This window comes from Podarcis melisellensis, assembly GCF_964234715.1.
Source record: "Podarcis melisellensis genome assembly, chromosome: 2".
NCBI classification, from domain to species: Eukaryota; Metazoa; Chordata; class Lepidosauria; order Squamata; family Lacertidae; genus Podarcis; species Podarcis melisellensis.
The window spans coordinates 70,700,415-70,721,921 of record NC_138529.1 but is presented as its reverse complement, the minus strand read 5'-3'; the positions used below and the strand labels follow the sequence as shown (position 1 = coordinate 70,721,921).

The window sequence follows — 21,507 nt, the reverse complement described above, 5'->3', positions numbered from 1 at the left end:
GGGGTGTTGTCTATTATTTCTGAATAATAATCCAGAGCAATTATCATCATAATACAGTATCACAATTTCAGGAAATGCCCTAGTCCTCTATTAAATGCACCAGCCCTATGCATAAGAGAACTGTAGACATTAGCCATCTCCTTTGCCAATGCACAATCAGCATCAGTCTGAAAGGAGGGCCTATGGGTGCAAATATGTACTCAAAGCTCACTCAATGGGGATGGGAACCCTGACTGTCAAGGGTTTGCATCCTCATAGAGCAGGCTTCCTCAACCTTGGCCCTCCAGATGTTTTTGGCCTACAACTCCCATGATCCCTAGCTAGCAGGACCAGTGGTCAGGGAAGATGGGAATTGTAGTCTCAACAACATCGGGAGGGCTGAGTTTGAGGAAGCCTGTCATATACTCATTGGGACCATTCAGACTGATGCCATTGATGTGACTGATGTGCATGTCAGTGTCTAAGGCTATCTACTTATTCATGAGAGCTCCTTCAATTCGAAACCCCTGTAGAGCTGGTTGCTATGAGCTAACTGGGGTTTTGGCTTTTGCCACCCTGTGTTTTCTTCATTGGCTGGCCCAAAAAAGCAGCGCATCATAGTAACTTAGGGAACCTTCATGTAGTAAGTGAAGAAAGGAAGGCGCAAAACCCACTTCATCAGTAGAGGTTAAGATATAAACAACTACCAAGATGGATGGTGAAGGTTCTGCAGTGCGTGTACTGTGTTTATTTTCTCACCTGAAACCATCATAGATAACACCTGCAGCAGGTATAAGCTAGAAGGCAAAGTAAGAGGTCTAAGGTATAGCTTTCCATACTTCGGGGGGAATATGATGATTTTTTTTGTACAGTATACAGGGCTTGCTACAGCAAGGACTAAAGAAGAAGAGACTTGGAGCTGTGACAGGGAACAAACTGCACAAAAGACAGTCATTAAATAAGCAGTCTCTAAAATAAGAGGTACTGCAACACAAGGCTACTTGGCTCAGAACAGGGTAATAATAATAATAATAATAATAATAATAATAATAATAATAATAATAAATTTATTGTTTGTACCCCCACCCATCTGACTCAGTTGCTCTGGGTAGGCAGAGTGAGGTGGCCACCTTAGGCAGCAGGGCTTTGATATCATGAAAAGGCAGCAAATGGTTAGATATTGTTGTTAACATTACCAGGGGGTTGGGGATTTTTTTGTTGCCATGGAGACAGTTGTGGGATTTTCTACTCCAAGTGCCAATATATTCTGGCTGGGCTTGGGTACTGTATGGAAAGAAAGAAAGAAAGAAAGAAAGAAAGAAAGAAAGAAAGAAAGAAAGAAAGAAAGAAAGAAAGAAAAGAAAAATGGTTGGTGGGCCAGTTCTGCCTGAAGCTTGTGTCCTCTTCCTTGGAAGCCTGCCTCTCTAAACTCAAAAATGGTGAGGTCTAGTTGTTGTTACTCAGTGGATAAAACAAAAGCATTCTGAACATGCTTCCAAGCACTCTCTTCTTTATGGCTGCTTCCATGTTTCAGAGCTAAGAGTTGGCAAGTTGTAGCTCAAAGGAAGGCATTGGTGGAAGTGGTGGTGAAGAGAAGATTCAAGAGCAATCAAGGGAGAACCATCATTTGACTGTCAGCTGATTTGGGGGTCCAAAGATGGATTGAGTTTCAGGGGGCAGGTGGCAACTGATGCAAGATGAACTATCGTATGAAAAGACTTGGGTGTAGCTTGTTCCCAGCACTAGCTTCCTTTTATTGTAGTTTGGAATTAGATTTGTAAGAAATCACAGACAAGACTTACAGAAGTGACAAGTTTGTGTGACCTTTTAATTGGATAGATCCTCAGCAACTGCTCTTCAAAGTAGCTCCACTGGTTTCAGTAGAGCTATATCAACTGAAAATAGGCAGCGGCTGTGTTTCTGGCTTTGTTCCCAGGCAAAAGGTACCAAATTCTCAAGGGGCTATGGAGAATAACAAGGTAACCTGTCACTTTTGTCACATCTGGCAAATGCACTTAAGAGGGGGGAGGAGTGGGTAATTTGCTGGTATTTTCAAAGTGAAAAATGTGCTGCCTGTAAGCAGCCTAGGCAATAACTATGATCTGCATTCCAGAGCAAGCAAATTAACTGATCAGGTATCTTTCAGAAAAGAATGAGGCACAGCAGAAACAAAGGTTTTAAGGAAGCATTTACAGTACAGTGAGGTGGCTTGATGAGTAGGAGAAAATCCTCATTTCCAAGGAGGCTGCGTGTGTATATGAACTAATGAGGGTGATTCACACATGCATGTTCTTTATTTGATAACAGCTAGTGATGACTTGCACGCATGAAAGAGCTCTCCCAAAACAAACACTATAGAGTGCTTATATTAATTATCACACAACTTTTTTAAACGGAGGCAGTTCACATGCTGAACTATGAAGTATCAAGGAGGGAGAATCATTTAGGCAGCAGTAAGAGACAAAATAGACTTTAGCTGCAGCAACGAAATCAACATGTGGCAACTAAACTGCTTAGTAAACTAAACGACATATCAAATCAGAAAGAAGGACTGGTTGCAAAAATGCAAAGAGTCAGATACATATGTGTTCATTGCTAATTTCTCATCGCAGCCAAAAGTCTTTGTTGAATGCTGAATCCTACTTTACCTAGCATACTGTTGAGGGAACTAGCATGGGGGCTGGGGGGTGCAAGTTTTGATTCCATTTCATCCCTCATGGTTTTAGACATCTATATGAAGTTGCTGTGTGTGTTTCCTCTGGGAATGTGGAGTGACACACCATCAGCAGGCTGTTAGCATTTGGCTCTATTTTTCCTTGTTCTCTTAGTCAGGTGAAGCTGTGAGGAGCTGAACCAGTGCCTGGATGTTGTAATGGGCTGGATGAGGACTTATAAACTGAATCCTGACAAGACAGGGCACAGTGTGGAGATTATTCCTAGATCATTCCTTATTTGACCTGCTTTGGGCAGGGCTGCACCACCCCTGAAAGCTGATAGCCCAGTCTAGGGCAGCCTTTCTCAACCTGTGGGTCCCCAGATGTTGTTAGACTACAACTCCCATCACCCCTAGCTAGCAAGGCCAGAGCTCAGGGATGATGGAAGTTGTAGTCCAACAACATCTGGGGACCCACAGGTTGAGAACTGCTGGTCTAGGGAATCTTAGAAGCCCAGGTGGCAGTTGTGATATGGAGTGTCTTTCATCAGTTTTGCCTGGCCCATCAGCTGCAGCCATTTCTGGACAAATGCTGGAGCAGTGATGGACTCCTGCCTCTCAAATTTCAGCCACACCCCATGTAACACTAAAATTTGGTGCCCCCTGCCTCTCACATTCTGTTCTAAAGCATTGTTTTGGCACCCTCTGCAGCATGACCCCCAGTGTAACCGCACCTGTCATGTCACCCTAAAACCGCCTCTGGCCGTAGTCTACCACAGTGATCCAAGCTCTGATAACTTGGATGCTTTAGCTGTGATTCCTGCACTGCAGGGAGTTGAACCATATAACCCTTTGGTCCCTTCCAACTCTAAGATTCTATGATTCTATGAACTTCCCAGTTAGTTTGTGTTATACATGGGGCGGCTTCTGAAAATGACTTAGAAGCTTCCACTGGTACAGGAGATGGCCACTAAAAATTGCCCAGTACAGCCAGGTACTGTATATGGATGTCATGCCAGTTTTTTTAAAAGCACACAATTCAGTGTGACTTTATGTCCTCAATAGGTCCTACAAGCCTGAAGAAGTGCTTCTGACAATATCAGTCTTCCTGTGCTCTGAGATCATCTGCCAAGTCTCTTTTCTCTTTGTCAGAGGTGGTTTTCCCAGTAGTGGCTCACCAGTTGTGGAATGCCTTCCTTGAAGAGGCTTGCTTGGCACTTATGCACCAGTCTATTCAACACAAGATGTTGCTCTTCATGTTGGCATTTTAACTTGTAATTTTAGCTCTTTGGGGGCATTTTAGCTGTTTTAAAGTTCTTACCCTGCTGCTTTATTGCAGTATTTGTATTGCAGTACAAATGGTTGCATAGCGTCCTGAAATACTAAATAGGATGAAGGGCTCTGTGCATGTGTGTGTGTGTGTGTGTGTGTGTGTACAAACAGTACACACACACACACACTGCAGTAAAAGAAAGGTAAACAGCTATAAAATGTGGAAAGGCCACCTCAACACTTGCAAAATCACTCAAAGGCACCCAAGATAACATAACAATATTCAAAATCCACAACTTTAAAAGTCACAGTGCAATACTGTTCAAAGCAGTACACTTGAACAACAAAGTAGCTAAACCATTTAGGGATGATAGCTTTCAATCTGTCTCTTAAAACATGAGATTTAAAAATACTTGGGGTTTTTATGAAAATGCTAAGCTTGTGCTCTAGAGCAGTGTTTCCCAACCTTGGGCCTCCAGCTGTTTTTGGACTACAACTCCCATCAACCTTAGCTAGCAAGACCAGTGGTCAGGGATGATGGGAATTGTAATCCGCAAACAGCTGGAGGCCCAAGGTTGGGAAACACTGCTCTAGAGGACAGCCTGCAAGCATGGAAGATGATGGGCAAAAATCTCAGCTCAGTGGGAATGGTGGTCCAGTGAGGTAAGGGGGGAGTTGGGGGCAGTGCCTGGGATGATCTCTACTGCCAAGGTCAGGCCCTGTTTACCTATCAGACCAGTCCAAGAGAGACGAAGAAAGAGCTGCATGCCCCCAAGGGTCTTAGAATAACTGTGTTGAGGGGAGAGCATCTTACTCCATCTAACTCCTCCTTTCCAGATTCCCGAAACCCCGTGTTACGTGATGGTATCTTGTATGGGCTGCATAAACTTTTTGTGTTGTTCTTCCCCTCACGGTTTGATCTGGCAGAGGGTGGGGTGCACCTCCAGAGCTGTGTTAACTCATAGAGATAATTGAAAATAACTTTCAAAGAGAGCACCACTTAAGAAGTTAACTACTTGCTCATGATCAATTCCATATACATCCATAATGGCATTTAAAGCAGAGCATTAGGAGCAGCATAATTTACTTCTAATAGACTCATTATTTGTAAATGTATTTATTTTTAAGATAAAAATACCATTTTAAAAAAGCAAGTTGTGCAAAATGTTAATATCCTTGTGGGGAAGAGAGGAATTAATGAGAACAATGAATCTCTTGCCATTTCATCATTTGATTCATTAGCATTCAATTTCCTACCCCCAGAACCTGGCATTACTGCAGTCATCAGGGTTTCTTTTTGCAGGAGACCAGAGGAGATTGATTCCATTTTCTGCTTCACCCTCTTATGGGAACTGGCAACTGTGACCCGTATAATAGCTGGTTTTGAAACTTGTTGAGTTGTGAGCTGCTTCTTTTGTAGCCTCTGACCACACAGTAAGGCCAGAACTGTTCAACCACTTGTCACTTCTCTACATTTCTGAAGGAGGGGGGTGCTGAATCAGAGGCTACAGATTATACTCTCTTCCATGCAGCCAAAGTCACCACAGCAGTAAATTTTAAGCTGCTACCACATGGTATCCACTCAAAGAATAATGCCATAGAAACTATTCATAGAAAAGATCTGAAGAACATGCTCCGTTGTTTTCAGCAAATGCCCATAATTGACATTTGGGGCAATTTAAAATCCATTTAAGCCACCTGTATATTAAGCTATTGCAATAAAGCTCCTGTGAAGCAGATTGAGAGTTTTCTTTAAGCGTTTTGCAAAAATATGCTTCAAAGAGAGTTGGGACACATTTCTCATTTTTTTTAAAAAAAAGAAACCCAACACATGCCCCTTAACATTCAAGTGCTGTAAACCATAACTGTTTAGAAAATTGAAAAGTCCTTGGAACTAACCCCCTAGAAAGTTTCATTAAGATTGATCGTGTATTTTTTGAGATATTAAATGTTTTAGCCCCCATTATATTCCTGATGCAACCTTAATTATTCTGGTACTACTGTGCCTGAATAATAATGTGAAATTTATACATTTTGAAGGCAACACATATTGAATGATAGTCTTACGCAGAAGCAACCTACTTTTTCTTCTTCAGCAAGAACAGGAAAATACAGAATGCTGTTATGGTCCTTTATAGATAATTGCACAAGAAAATGTTATATATGAGAATGGTAATTGGAATATATTTAGCACTGTGGTAAATTGTTCCTCTCAGATGTTTTGGAGGCAAAGGAGGAGTTTTCAGAGGGATACAAAAACTTCCTCCCTAAACTCCAAAAAGGTAGCTTTTAAGTGGAAGCAACTTGCTTGTCCCCCCCATTCCCAGTGTTCTTCTTTTCCTCTTTTTAACCCCAGCATTCTTCTTTCCCAAGTGGTCTGAGCCCATCAGGGAGCATGGAGAAAATTCAGTGACCTCACAACAGCATTATGCAGCTAATCAGATTGGGTTGCATAATCACGTTACTGTCAATTATGTTGCCCCTCACTCTCCATGGGTGAGGAAGGAACTATGTCCTAGTTGTCAAATACATCCATGCTGGACTGGGCTGGGCTATTGTGTGGTTGTTCCATTGCCCACATTTACAGTGCAGTACAACAAAACAAGGAGCACTGACATGGAAGTCTTGGCAATGGGGATGCCCTTCACAAAGATTTATATGAGCTCTTGAACCCCTATGCCCCAAAAATGATATAAGGAGCCCCCCTTGTTGGGCGAACAGAAGTGTTTTTCCCATGTTCCCCCAGCTCCATAATTTATGCAAGTTTCAGATGAGGTTTCCTCCATGTTGAGATAGCTAGTTTGCTTCTACTGAACACCTGAAAGCTGCTGGTTTTCTAGCCCTTGGGAATTGGGTCACCGGCCAGACGACATTAAGTTTGTGTAGGCCGTATTCAGCATTTATCCACAAAGACATTCTAAGTAGTGGGGTTAAATGAGCCTGAAAATTGTGAGTATATTAGCCTGTGACAGAGCTCTTCCTCATTAAACTTCATCTTATTTGAAAAGGAAAGTGCTTTTCCATCTACAGGCTGTAGCTGTCTTTTCAGCACCAAGGACAGCCCCTGCCTATTTAATCTTCCTCTACCTTTTTCACCACAATTGCAAAGAAGGAATGCCCCTTCTTTTGTATTGTACTCTAACCTGTCCCGGAAAAGAATTATGAAAGGTGCAACTAGGCTAGGATTTATTTATTTATTTTTGCAAATATGCTAGGTTCTCCATAGTGCTGCACAGAATGTACTATAAAAGAATGTGGCATGAAGTATTAACTACACGCAGCCATATCAGTGATGCTATCTCTCATGCATGGCCAATCCCCCTGATGCTGCTGCATTAACACAAAGGAGAGAAGTGATACATGCAAGCTAACCACTTAGTTGGTGCTGGGAGAGGGGCAGGGAATGTGAGCCCACAACACAGACAGGAAGACAGGGCTATAAGATCTGGGGTAGTATAGTAGCTAAGAAACTGAGCTGCAAATGAAGAAGCACTCAGGTTTGAAATGGAACTTCAAATCAAGTTTGAATCTTGTCTCTGCCATGCACTCACTGGATGGCCTTTTGCAAGTCGCTCTCTCTCTCTCATCCTCAGTCCTTATCAACCCCACCCCCTCATCTGAAATATGGGGTATGAAAATACTGACATTGTCGAAGCTTGATAAAGATTTCAGCTACATTTTTTAACATGCGAACAGTTGAAAGTTATTACTTTTTGTGAAATAGAAGTGATGATTTGTAAGCAAATGCATTAAATATTTGGTTGGCAGATAGAGACTTTGTAAATAAAGTTTCGGAATCTGTAGCAATGAAACACGAAAAATACATTTCATATTGGCCATAGTAAACAAATATAATATGCTGTGCATATTATTTTTTTTATTTCACTTCTGTAAAGGCAAGCTACCTTACACAGAGAATGGAGTTTTCAAAACTCTCATTGCTGTGTGTAAAGCAAAATATCCCTAATATCTATCCGCTGATTCGCCGTTATGGGTGGTAGGAAGCAGCAGTGGTTTTTGCAAGAGACACAAGCAGAGGTTGTAATGGGATTGAAATGAACAAACTGTTCCTCTTGACTTGCCAACCCAGAGCTTGTATGCCACATTCCTAGTCCTCCACCCTTGTCTGAGGATTTCAGCACTGAAGCAATCGAGGGGCACTATCGCGAGCTGGCATGCTAATTAAAACATTTAATAATACACCCTCCAAAGTCACCCGTCGCTACACACACAAATTGCATTTTATATGTTTTTTATTTACTGCGCCAGTTTTAATTAAATCTGTAATCACTTGCCAGGGAAGGGTGGGGAGAGGGCGTGGCCTGGACTCTTGTTCTCCTTGCCTGGCTGCAGGGGCTGGTTTGAGCCTTCCAGGTTAGGCCCACAATGGGGTCCCTTCCAAGGGAAAGAGCACAAGATGGATGGGGGGGAATCAAGTCCAAGTTGCAAAAACATTCAGAAAGAGGAAAACCTGGGGTGTGTCTGGATGAGAAAGGGGCTGCAAGAAACAAGGTTCTCGAGCGACATCTCAGGCTGGAGAGTTTATTATCTTGCTGTTCAGATGTGTTTTTAGTGATATTAGATTAAAGGCAGCCAATGATGATGACTGAGCATGATAGCTCCTAGCCTGAAGGATAACTTTGTTTAAAAGGAGTTTCCCAAGAGACAGATTGTAACATTTAAAGCGGGGAGGTTTCTTGGGGGGAGGGGAAGTGTAAAGAGTTGCGTAGCTGTGCTCCCAGTGCAACTGTGCAAGGCTATAGTATCTCCCCACACCGGCATTATCCCCACCCACCATTGTCTAGCTAAGGTGTGTCTGTGTATTGCATGGTTAGCAACCTGCATGAGTTACGAGGAAAATGTACTGATCACACTCATTGGGCAATTAGAGCTAGATTTTTCACATGATTTTACTCTCCTTAGAAGGGACTTTCCTTTGGCTTATTTTTAAAACGTGTTTTTTGCACAGGTAGATTTGGGCTCGTCTGAAAGGTTGCCTCTATGCATTACTAACAGTACAATCCTGTACATGTCTATTCAGACATGAGCTCCACTGACTTCAGTTTGCCTTACCCCAGGTTGGTTGTTCTTGTTTTTTACTGTGGCCTAAAAGTATGCTCAGAATCGAGTATGAATGCCAGAGTTGTTTGCTCCGCTATGCTGTCAGAATAGTATTAGTCACATAATGCTGGGTCGATAAGCCAAGAGTAAATGTCAATTCCTTATGTGTTTCTTCAGTTTTGGCGTTATAAATAGTCTGACATACTATAAAGCCATGTTGCTTTGATATCTGTCTGTAAACTGTTAATACATTCAATCTTTTCTCATGAAACCAGCCATTTTGTTTCATGAAAACTTACACAAAATAAGATAAACAGGAAATCATAGGCTGATAACAGAGGGAAGGGTGTGTTTTTCTCTAAGAAACATCTACTGAGATAGTGACTCAATAAGCTACTGATCAGAGGTGCATCTGTCAGCAGAAATACAATAGCCTCTTCCCACTGTAATACATTAATAGTTTTTTAAAGAAGAAAAAGATTCAGGAGCAGATCTGAAAGAAATGTGAACAGACTGTTTAAGTAAACTCTGTGTCAGTCTGGGTTTCATCTCTGAGTCAATAAAAATATATGATGGTCATTAGGTAAAGAATAAAACAGTAAGTAAAGACATGATCGATCACATTTTTAAAGCTGTAGAAAAAGAGTGCGGTGTTCAATGCACTTCACTTAGGGTTGTCCATATTTTGCCACTCCAAACCAGGCAGTGTATGTCTACAAATGTCCATTTGGAACTCCCACCTGTGTAGCTTCCCCATTCATTGGGCAGAGCTGTTGGCTCCATGGAAATGACTGGGGAAATCCTTTGCAGGAGGGCTGAGCTTCACTGTGTATATCAGAGACCACACAGGAGGAACAAGATATTAATGTCTCAGGATTGTTCCAAACCTTTCAGCTTTGTCACATGGGAAGCCACAGACATCACAGACTTTGCAGGGGAAAGTCTTCAATAAAATGGCGAACATTGCCTTTCTGAGCTGCTTTTCACATGAAGATAGTTGCCAAGGAGGCAACCAGTATGGTCCCCTCCAAATGCTACAATCCCTGCTCTACAAGGCTGTTGTTGCATGTTCTTTAGCCCTGATCTTACTGGTTATACCACCTGGACCCTAAAACAGACAAAATTTATTGTTGTAGATTTGAGATGTTATTTGGCAAACGATGTTTGTTCATGTGCCTTCAATAAGGAATGTGTGCTTAGACTGTATATGCAGCCAAGGTGTTCCCTGCAATAAGCAGCTGTGTTAAGAAAATATATTGGCTCTGATCCAAAGCCACAGGTACATGGCCTGCATTGCTATGGCAGATATAAATCCCCAAATGTACAATAATCATCATCATCATTTATTATTTATACCCCACCCATCTGGCTGGGTTTCCCCAGCCACTCTGGGCGGCTTCCAACAGAATATTAAAATACAATAATCTATTAAACAGTAAAAGCTTCCCTAAACAGGGCTGCCTTCAGATGTCTTCTAAAAGTCTGGTAGTTGTTTTTCTCTTTGACATCTGGTGGGAGGGTGTTCTGCGGGGGGGGGGGTGCCACTACTGAGAAGGCCCTCTGCCTGGTTCCCTGTAACATGGCTTCTCGCAGGGAGGGAACCGCCAGAAGGCTCTTGGCACTGGACTTCAGTGTCCAGGCAAAACAATGGGGGTGGAGACGCTCCTTCAGGTATACTGGACCGGGGCCGTTTAGGACTTTAAAGGTCAGCACCAACACTTTGAATTATGCTCGGAAATGTACAAACCCCAATCATTAATACATCAATTTAACAGATTCAATTTAACACATTTCCTTCTTCATTATTATTTTCCTGTTCTGGATCTGATACAGAAGGCCCATGTGCCACCTTTTTCTCAAATCTACCTATATGTCAGTTATGGCCATTCCTAGTGAAAGGAGAGCTGGTGGCTACTGCTGTCCATTATGTCCAGCCTTGAAGTGTTGTAATGTGCTCTCTGTGGGGCTACTGTTTAAAATAGGGAAGGCTAACCTATAGTATTCTTGATGCTGTTGTACTATAACTCCCATCAGCCCTGGCCATCTACCATACTAGCTGGGGCTAATGGAAGCCAGAGTCCAACAACGTCTGGAAAGGACTGCAGGTTCCCTGCCCCTGTTTTAAGAACTGCCAAGTCTCTAGTTTTGTGATGACATTCCATGCTATCAAAGCCAGTGAATTTGGGGGTCTATGTGTGTGAGTCAATATGCACAGCCGCCTTCCAGCACACTGCCGTCATGCATGCATGTGGGTAGGGACCGCCAGCATGATCACACAGGTCCATTAGAAAGCTGAAACAAGGCTGACACTATGTGTTGCTTTGCTGGAGAAAAGCCACAGTGGTTACTGCCCATTCTAACTGGATGCAATGAGAGAGAGGCTGTTGGAGATTTTGGAAAGATTAATATTTTGCTTTCCCTTCTCCACTCCATTGTATAAAATGATTGAAGGAAATCGATACATGAAGCATTTTTCTCAGCCTTGGTAATGCAGAATCTTATACCATGTAATGTTTCATTGATTGACTGCAAGGAGGCAGGAAAATCAAAAAAGGGGGAAAGAGAGAAGGTGTGCTAAGAAGGCAAAGGGCAAAGCAGCCTGGCAGAACGCCACACCTCTGCAGAGGCCTTTGAGCTTACCCAGTGGGGGATCTTAGGAAGTCCTCTTTCTATTAAGCATGCATTTGTTTTATTTATGGATCGCTTTCCATGAGGCATCCTGAAGCAATTCACAATATAATAAAGCAGACATAAAAGCAATTGCATATATAGAAAAGAGTTAAAGCATGTCACACACAAGAGGGGAAGCGCCTGTGTATTTTTCTCTAGGGACTGATTTGTACAAGCCACGAAGTGGACAAGAGCATTTACTGACGCAGAGTTCAAGCATGCCAAAAACTCACTTGGCCCCAAACTAGCTATGATACTAAACTTGTCATTAGCGAATCATGTCTTTGTGGCTTTTAAAGCCTTTTGAGCAGGTATTCAGAGAGGCTATTTCATTGGAAATGGACCCTTCCCCCCACTACCACGGCCCCGGTCACTCACGTGCCCAGAGAAGCTGCTGTTAGCCCTAGAAGGAAAACTCCCATTGACATTGTTTCTGTTGTTCACCAGCTCTTTAGCATGTGGCCCCCACACACAATAGTGGCCCCCTTCTTAGCATAAATCAGTCACCTGCAAGCATTGCAGATGAAGAGGATAACAGTGCACAGGGTTTGAATGAGATGCTGGGGCATATGAAACCTGAATGAATGAGTAGTTTCTCTTGCCCCATACTTGCAGATAAATCAGCATTAGAAAGGAAGGAAGGAGAAGTGTGTTGGGGGGAGAGAAGAAATTCTCTATGTGCATGTGTATTGCATGCCTGAACAAACTTGAATTAAATAGTGATTATTTTAAAATTTTACTATGCCAGTAGCAAGAAATGTGCCTATGGAGTTATTTCAATGGAAGAATTTCCTTTATTTATTTGTAGGAGTTTTGTAAAGTGCTTGACACTGTAAGGGCTGCGAACCTAACATTAACAGGTTTATCATCAAATCCTGCCTATGAAGCAAAACACTATAGTCATTAGGGGAAATGAGGCACAAAAGGCCACTAATATTTGAGGATGCAGCATGAGATATGTTAAGGCTCATTTCAGAAATTCTGAACACCTGCAGACGCTCTTAGATTTCAGCTGCTATTATGGATGCTCTGTAGGCCCGAAGCAAAATTCACCAGGGAATTGCACAGAACTCTTACAACTCCCAAACATTTAAAAGAGATTTTTACAGAACAAGTTCTCAACAGACTGTGTCTGAAGTGCCTCTTTAAAACAAAACAAGCCCCCTTAAATTTAATGAACATTTTGCTGCACTAGTTTTCCAACAGAAATCAGGTGTGATTCATTTAGATGGGGAAATGATGTACCTGTCCCTTATGCCCCCAAATCAGAAATTCAGATAACTGGGAGATGTATCCATAGATTTTTCAGATGTATGGGTAGGTGCAAGATCAGTGGAATACTTGATCCTTCCTCTAAAGTTACTGATATGTGGCAACTGAAATTGCCTAACCTTTGATAGGTTGCAAAACCTATATGAATTTCCTATTAGGTCACTGGTCAGTCCTCAGCATTCTGATCAGAGCTGTTTTGCCTGACTTCTGAGATTCCCTCTTCTATAGTACCAAGCAACTTGTGGGCACACATGCACACCAGTCCTTTGCCCTAGTTCACCTTTGCTCGAGCCCCTACCTTAGGGCCGGATTTAGGTTTGATGAGGCCCTAAACTACTGAACGTAATGGGGCCCTCTATATGTCCAGCTGTCCTTTGTCAGCAACAAATTGTCACTGTTTTTTGTGTTGAATATATGCTGTATGGGAATTTATGTACCTAATAGGTATCTAAGGCCATTTGCCACTGTTGCTGTATGTAGGTTTTATTTTATTTGTTTTTTTTATCTTGTATTTTGGAAATGTACATCCCATTTTTTTCCCCTTTAATTTTTTTGGGGGCCCGAAGCTATAGCTTGTTTAGCTTATACGTAAATCCGGCACTGCCCTACCTTATATCTGCTCTCCCAATGCTTGCTTAGCTGCTTGGCTTCAGTAATTGTGTAGCTGATAGTGATTCTGGACTCTAACTTGCACTTGGCTGTGACAGCCAGGTGTTTGATAGGCATTAAGCTGCATTATGGGAGGGCCTTCTACAACTCATCAAATTTTGAGCAAATTTGGAGATTTGTATTCAAAAGTCCAGATAAGAAGGCATCAACCTTATCTTTGTTGCTATTCTAAAATGTTTTCGGACAATGTGCAACAAAAACCCAAACCCTAAAGAGAGATCTGCAAACGGTATCACCAGGAACGCAGCCCTGATACTATAGTGAACATGAAAGCAAAAATGCCCAGCACACCAGGATTGTCAGAATTGTTGTGGTAATCAGAATAAAGTTATTTGAGTAAAGAAGAAGATTTCAGTATAAGTATCTGAAGTGTGATTCATCTGTCTGTAATGATCCTTAGGGGTTTGATCAAAGGGTAGCAAGAATAATGAAGTTCAAGGGAGGAGAGGCTGCTGCGGGAAGAATTTCTGGAAGTGCTAAATATAGACTGTTTCAAAAAAACAACAACATGATGCAATAGCATGTCCTTTATTTCAGTAGCATTTTGCTAACCAGCTGTCAAAGAAACAATTTCACATGGGTTTTTCAGGGTTTTGAGAGAAGAATGACATGATGATGGTGGTGGTGATGATTGTCTGCCCCCAATCCAAGGTGCTGCGTGTGTTCTGATGGAGGCTTCCTATGTATGTGCAATGAAGATGCGCTTGCAGAGCTCCACCACCACTTTGAAGCAAGGGAAGGATCCGTTGTGCCAAGAGGCTAAGCCCTTCAAGTGTCAGCTTTCAAAAAAGCCAGATAGAATTGATGCTATTCGCTACATGAGATGCTTTCAACCTCATGCACTCAAACTCCTGCAGCAAGCAAGCTGTGTGAAAGAATCGCATTGGGCAATTGTCACCCTCTCCATAAATCCATCCTCTTGACAGCACTGACATTTGAAAGTGACTGGCCCTAAGAGCATTTTCATTATTCACTGTGATACTGGCTGCTTTTGTTTGGAAGCTGCTTTATTGTTGATTTGGTTTCACCAACAGCCTGTGAGGTCAGTATCTTTTGGAACAACTCTATGACACCATATTCTTCATTAATAGTTACATTAAGAATCTGTAGCTCATATCACCAAAGAAATTATACTTGGACGGATTTGCTTGCTCTCTCCTCAGGGTCCCCAAAGCTTTCTCTTCCTGTATGGGCTGTGTGTCCCACTCAGTGTCCAAGCTGGAAAAAAACTGAATAATCTTGCTGGTGCTGCCTTGTTCTGAATCCAAATAATACAGGACAGTGTGCTCATTAATCAGCCAGCCAACAAACCAGTGGGTCTTTCTCCATGCTGAATCAGCCAAATTGCAGCTTTATCTTCAGTTTGGAAAACTGGGTATTTATTCATAGCAATATTTATATGTTGCTTTTCAGTCTTATAAGGCACCCACAAAGTGGCTCATTAAAAAAAAAAAGAATAGTAAAAGTAAAATCAATTTAAAAGAAATAACTAATTCAGTAAAAAACAGCACCATAAACAAACTCTGGGAATCACTCAAAAGTCACAAGGTACATCTAAATCATTGGCATACGTTTGTCTCAGGAGACAATGGAGCAGTGTACCTTTGGGGGTGAAGTTAGACCATGGGAGAGTTACAGTGTCTCTATTGTGGCTGTAGAGACTAATAAGGGAGAGACAGGTTTTGCTGCAGCTGGGGCAGATGAAGGCGTCTGGTTGTGGTACTGCAGATACACCATGGTGTTTCTTCTCTCTGCATTCCTCCCAGTGGTCATTCCCCCTCTGGTTATTGCTATGGATACACAACCTGACTGTCTGTCTTCAGGCACTGCAGTCATCTGCAAGGAATTCCCACATGGTGGGATTGCTGTTGCCAGCCTTCATGTCACATTTGCCAACATCTTTATAATGGGCCTGGTGGCTAAAGCCAGCTCCCCATAGAGAATTACTGTTTCAATTATTGTTTTGAAATTTGGGAGGGAAAAGGTTTTCTGGGAGGCATTTAGACATTGGAGGGAAATTTCCACCATAAATGGAAAAGATGTAGCCAATAGATTGTCTCTATGTGTGCCTGATATACAAGCAAAGAACATCTAATATCGCTCCTAGGTTCATAGCTCAAAACTATGTATAGCATCAGTCTAGCATCTGATGTGTCAAACAAGACTGTAGTTGTCTGATTAAAATGGGGGGGGGGGGAATGCAGTTCTGCATTTTTGAGCATTGTGGGGCCGGGGCGCAAGATGGCAGCAGTCACTGCAGTGCTGCAGGCGGCGTCTCGTCAGATCTTCCGCATACCATGTGTTGGACAAGTAAGGGGTGGAGGATGGTACATGACGTTAAAAGAAGGAAGGCAAGTTATATAACTTGCAGCATGTAAGGAGTGGGGGGGGGATAGACCTATTGGTAGAAGACTTAGCTAGAGGGGGGCAACCTTGTTTAATTTTGTCAAACCTTCCACACTTGCTCCTCTTGCATATTTAAAATGGACATGGAAAAATAAAGCAGTCCCACACTTGGGGGGTGTATGTTTTTGTAACCCATTCAAGAACTGCTTTTTGCAATGAAGAATGGGCTAAAAATATTTCAGATAACATAAAATTCTCTGAATCCCAAGCGATCAGTTACGACATAGTTTCTAATTGCTGCATTTTCATGTTTCAGTTGAGGTGTCATTTGTAAGAAACAAATTATGATCTCCCCTAATTTTTCAGTAAAGTTTTCCTGTTTATATAGATATAAATTAACTACACATATAAACTACACATTAAAACACAGCCACATGTAGCACTAGCCTGAGGGACGCTTCTCTGCTTTGAAAGCATTCTCATCAAGGAGTGATTTGCAATTGCAAAGTCCTGGCCATGTGCAACATTTATCCTAAGACTCGCCATACCACTTTTCTCTAGCAGGATTCCAGGCTCAAGCTTGGGAGATAAACACAGCCTTGGAACCTTTAAGGGCATAAAAGAAAGGAGAGCAGGAGATTGCAAAACAGAACAAACTGAAGGGAGTCTAAAACTATTCTAGCAATAAATGTGAAAATACCAAATGGTCCTCAAGCTATCAGAACTCTCCACACATATGCCCACCCCCCTTGTTCATAGCACTGCTTCACAATGGAATTGTGGAATGAAAATTAGCCATACTTCTTTGCACAAGGAAGGAGTCAGAAGGCAGGAGATGAGAGACATGTTGTTAGCAGCTAGCTGTGGTCTAAACCACTGAACCTCTTGAGCTTGCCAATAGGAAGGCCAGTGGTTCGAATCCTCTTGAATGGGTGAGCTCCCATTACTCTGTCCCAGCTTCTGCCAACCTAGCAGTTCGAAAGCATGCCAGTGCAAGTAGATAAATAGGTACCACTTTGGTGGGAAGGTAAACGGCATTTACGTGCGCTCCGGTTTCCGTTACAGTGTTCCATTGTGCCAGAAATGGTTTAGTCATGCTGGTCACATGACCCAGAAAGCTGTCCGTTGGACAAAGAGCGGCTCCCTCGGCCTGAAGCGAGATGAGTGTCGCAACCCCATAGTTGCCTTTGACTGGACTTAACCATCCAGGGATCCTTTGCCTTTTTTCTTTTTAACCAGTAAAAGATGGGCATGAAGCCGGTAGTTCACCTTTGAAGTGGAAGCTGAGCAGAGTGAGCTGAGCAACAACATTGGCAAGTTGTAACTAGCTACGTTTGATCTTGGCTTTACACTCTGATCCACCATGCTGGTAGTTGCTCTACATTTTGAAGTGTGCTGTCTTCTTTTCCATCGACCTCAGAAACAGCAGCATGTTACTTAAGTAGTGGCTGCATTAGAGAACACCTGAAATAAACATTTAGCCTGCCTTTGCATACAAATAAAAATGATTAGTTTCCCACTCATCTCATTCCATTTCTCCAGCAGTGTGTTATTTGTGGTTTTTGCCACTGTCTGTTTAGAAGGCAGTTCTTAAGACGTTGCTTAAAGCCCTCTTCAGAGCTGGACGGTGTGGCATGCTTGCCCATGTTCAGGTGTCACCACACTGCAGCTCTACAGATAAACTCTTTGACACTAGCTAGTGAAAGGAGTGTCTCTTACGTTTTATTTTAACATTCTGGCATGGTTGTTAGCTTTATGAAATCCCTTCTGAGTCATCGTCCAAGCTCTGAAGAGAGAAGGTCAAAGCCATTTCCCCTTCTTTAGGGAACGTGATCTCAAAGGTGCATGAAAAGGGAATGCCTTTACAGCCCCAGAAATGCATGTGCATTATAATGGATACAGCGGCTGGACGTACATAAGTACATCTAGGAAATCAGGCCAGAGCTCACACCCAATAAACTCCAGTATTCCCCCACAGGAACTGCATCAGGAAGCTGGAAAGGAGTTGTTTTACCTGTGCTTTGAACCTATCCAAAAGTCTAGTTGGGAAAAAGATCTATAAGTGTGAACTGACCAAGTCATAGCATAGGTCTTGCATCTATCACCTTGACCATGACTCTAGGAATTGCTAATGCATGCTGGGGTGCTTTTCTGTGATACTTTGAGCCCTTCTCAGAGCCTGCCTGTATTCCCCGATTTCTTGGCTGTGAAATGCCACAAACTCAGCTGCCCTCAGGTGTGTTTCCTGATTGTTCGTAGAAAGCTCTGAAATCCTCTGCTGCAGAAGAATGTGTGATCTTCGAAGAATGAATATGAGAGGATGACTAGAATGATGATGATTGGTGGGGCTCACACTTCTTTTTCTTCTTGCCAACCTGTGCTCAAAAAACTGCTTCCCCCACCTCAGCTCTGACTGCAGCTCTCTAGGAAATTCTCCACTTGATTTTCTCCCCTTGAGTGCTGTTAATAGAGGCATGTTGGAGGGGAGAGAGGTTTTAAAAAAAATGAAAGAAAGAACAGGCTGGCAGCGACAAGTAACCAAGTGCCTGTTCTTTTGCACATTCCTTAAATCCTGGCCCCAGCTGATTAATCACAGAGTCAGGCTGCTCTGAGCTTATCACTTTCTTTAATAGCTGAATAATTTAAAACCTCTGTTTGCTGGCGTCTTAATTGCTTTTGCATTAGACACGAGGGCCACCATGAATGCAGAATGGGACCAACCCCAGTAGGGTCTTTCTCTCCCCACCCCCCTTCATTCAATGTCTCTTTGGAACTGGCTTAGAGGGGAGAAACTGGGCTGTGGTTCCTAAAGGGGATGCAGGCAATTTATTTCCCATCTGCTGTGGGTGGCCAGAGGGACAAATGCACTTCATGGTGCACTGACTCTTATTCTTCAGAAAGCTTTGATATTCTTCATGCCTGGAATATAATTTTCTTCATCCAGTCAGGGGGTGGGTGGGTGTTTTACTTGTGGATTTGTGGAGTGGCTTCACATGAGCAGGGTATGGCAGTGTGCATATCTGCAAGGTGCTAAGGGACAACCCAAAGCTAATCTTCATGCTCAATAGTACAATTGAGTTCATATTCCTAATAACTGGTGTGAGTGGCATGAGGAGTTCATTGTTCCGTTTGCTTATCTGTGTGTATCACATGCTACAAAAGGCAGCCAAAAAAAACACCTCTGCCACTGATCTAAGTGTAAACACTACTGGGACTGGGTTTGTCTCCATTTTTGAGGAAGAAATGACAAAATATTGTCAATTTAGTCTTATTCTAGTCCTATTTGAGGATTTTTCTGTGCTATTTATTGAATCTGATGGGACAGATAATGTCATGATTTACACCAGGGGTCAGCAAACTTTTTAAGCAGGGAGCCGGTCCACTGTCCCTCAGACCTTGTGAGGGGCCAGACTATATTTTTAAAGGGAGGGGGAATGAACGAATTCCTATGCCCCACAAATAACCCAGAGATGCATTTTAAATAAAAAGACACATTCTACTCATGCAAAAACACGCTGATTCCTGGACCATCCGCAGGCTGGATTTAGAGGGTGATTGGCCTGGATCCGGCTCCCAGGCCTTAGTTTGCCTACCCGTGATTTACACCACCTGTGACCCATTAAAACCAACACCGAAGTATCAGCTAGTTCCCAGTACTACATATAAATACATTTGATGGTGTTTAGTGATGTAGACACATTCATAGGTGTTACTCATGAAGTTATTAACATGGCTGGTCTTCCTACTACTACAGTTGTAGCACTGGTAGTAATGGCAAGGTGTGGTGATGAATACACTTGATGCAATTCCTGTGCAGCCGCTTCTTGTGAAAGGACTGTTGACAGTTAGCCCAACAATCAGGGATAATGAGCATTGTCAATCATAATTCTTCAACTGGAATTATCAACAACTCAACAAATTATTACCATCTCAACAACTCCATCAATTGGGCTGTGTAGAAAGAAGTTCCGCACCTCTGTGGCCATATAGCTTTGTGGAAGCATCTTGTGTGTTTTTTCTTTCTAAATTACAGAGAAGGGATACATCTGCCCTTTGGTGTCCAAATTCTAGGCACACTGATCTTGTTTTCTTTTTGTTTCTTGCAGCCACAGTAATCCTTAACGAACTCAACTGGACTGATGCCTTGGAGGATGTCTTCGTTGAAAACCGAAAAGAAGATCCATCTCTGCTATGGCAAGTCTTTGGGAGTGCCACAGGCGTGACTCGCTTCTACCCAGGTTTGTGCCATTCTAAAGTGAAAGAGGGGGAAACCAACTGATTTGGCCTGAACAATGACACCACAATTATACATGTAATGTGTCTGGTGTAGTTGGAGTAGAGGAAGTGCGGGGGACAGCTTTTCCCATTGTGTCTTTGTCCTTGAATATTGGTCCTGTTTGGATTTCACTTATTGGGTTTGGTACTAACAGGAGCTGCTTAGGATGGAGGCTAGTGATAGCTACACATCCCTTCCTTTCCTGTCTTCCCATTCCATCCAGGATTTCACAATATGAGCCAATGGCTAGATGTGATTAGTGTGATTTGTGGACCACAATCCTCTGCCCCTACAACTGCATGTACCCCTCTCCTTAATAGCACCCATATGAATTCATACTCACTGGCCTGTAGTATTGTTTCTTGTTGCCAGATAACACCAGGGGCGGACTTTGGTAATCTTTCATAATATGCAGGGGCAGAGGAAGGGGGGTGTGGGGGTCCTGAGAGAGACATGGTGGCTTGGGCACGTGCATTCTCCGCACTGCCCAAATGGTCTGCCCGCTGCCTTCCCCCCCCCCAACTGTAGGGCAGCTGAGTGGGAAGAGGCAGACAGACTCCAGAGGCCCCCGCAGTGCACCCCACCCCTATGGGAGGCTCACCCTGCCCCTGGGCATGCCGCCCCAGGCACCCAAGCAGTTTCCTTTGCCGCTGATAATATGGCACCCTGTGCAAGGCCAAATTTTGGCTCCCCTAAATGGGTGTTCTTGATTATGGATCTTCTCAATTTTGTGTCCCCTCAGCTGGGTGCCCTATGCAGAGAAACCACCTGCACCAGCCTAAATTAGCCACTGATAACACTTTTTGCATAATCAGCTCTGTTGCCATTGACTTGTAGCAGGTGGGCTTCCACATGTACCCTTTGCTGCCTTCCTTCCCCACTGTTTGTATTTCCCTGTATAGGCATCAGCTGTGCTACTTCTAATGTTACTTCTAATTGTCTCTTCCAATTGAAGCCACTCCTTGGAGGATGCCCAATAAGATTGACCTGTATGATGTCCGACGAAGACCTTGGTAAGTGAAGCATAAAAGAGTTGCACTGAAGTAGGTGGATCCTGGGTTGCATACCACAGGATCAATAGTCTCAGAGTTGATAACAGGGGGCCTCTCATTAAAAATGTAGGGTTAAGCACACCTAGACACATTCAACTAACTTTTACTCACCATGGTCCCATTAAAATTTATGATCATAACTAACTTAGGTCCATTAATTATAAAGGGTTTACTCTGAGTAAATCTTAGTTGACTACACCCAGGCATGTTTTTCAAATTACAGTTGCACCTGTTCTTCCACCTCTTACTCTGGTGCT

At 42.8% G+C, this 21,507-nt stretch overlaps 1 protein-coding gene across 4 annotated transcripts in view; it reads left to right on the top strand.

Annotated features, from left to right (window-relative positions):
- The window catches only part of CACNA2D2 (calcium voltage-gated channel auxiliary subunit alpha2delta 2), a 530,937-nt gene that overhangs the window by 387,918 nt on the left and 121,512 nt on the right, over window positions 1-21,507 (top strand). For all 4 annotated transcript variants that reach the window (XM_081900249.1, XM_081900248.1, XM_081900247.1 and 1 more), the window contains 2 exons: window positions 20,029-20,160; window positions 21,154-21,211. In XM_081900249.1, the coding sequence (XP_081756375.1) occupies window positions 20,029-20,160; window positions 21,154-21,211 (190 nt within the window). The remainder of the gene's footprint in view (window positions 1-20,028; window positions 20,161-21,153; window positions 21,212-21,507) is intronic.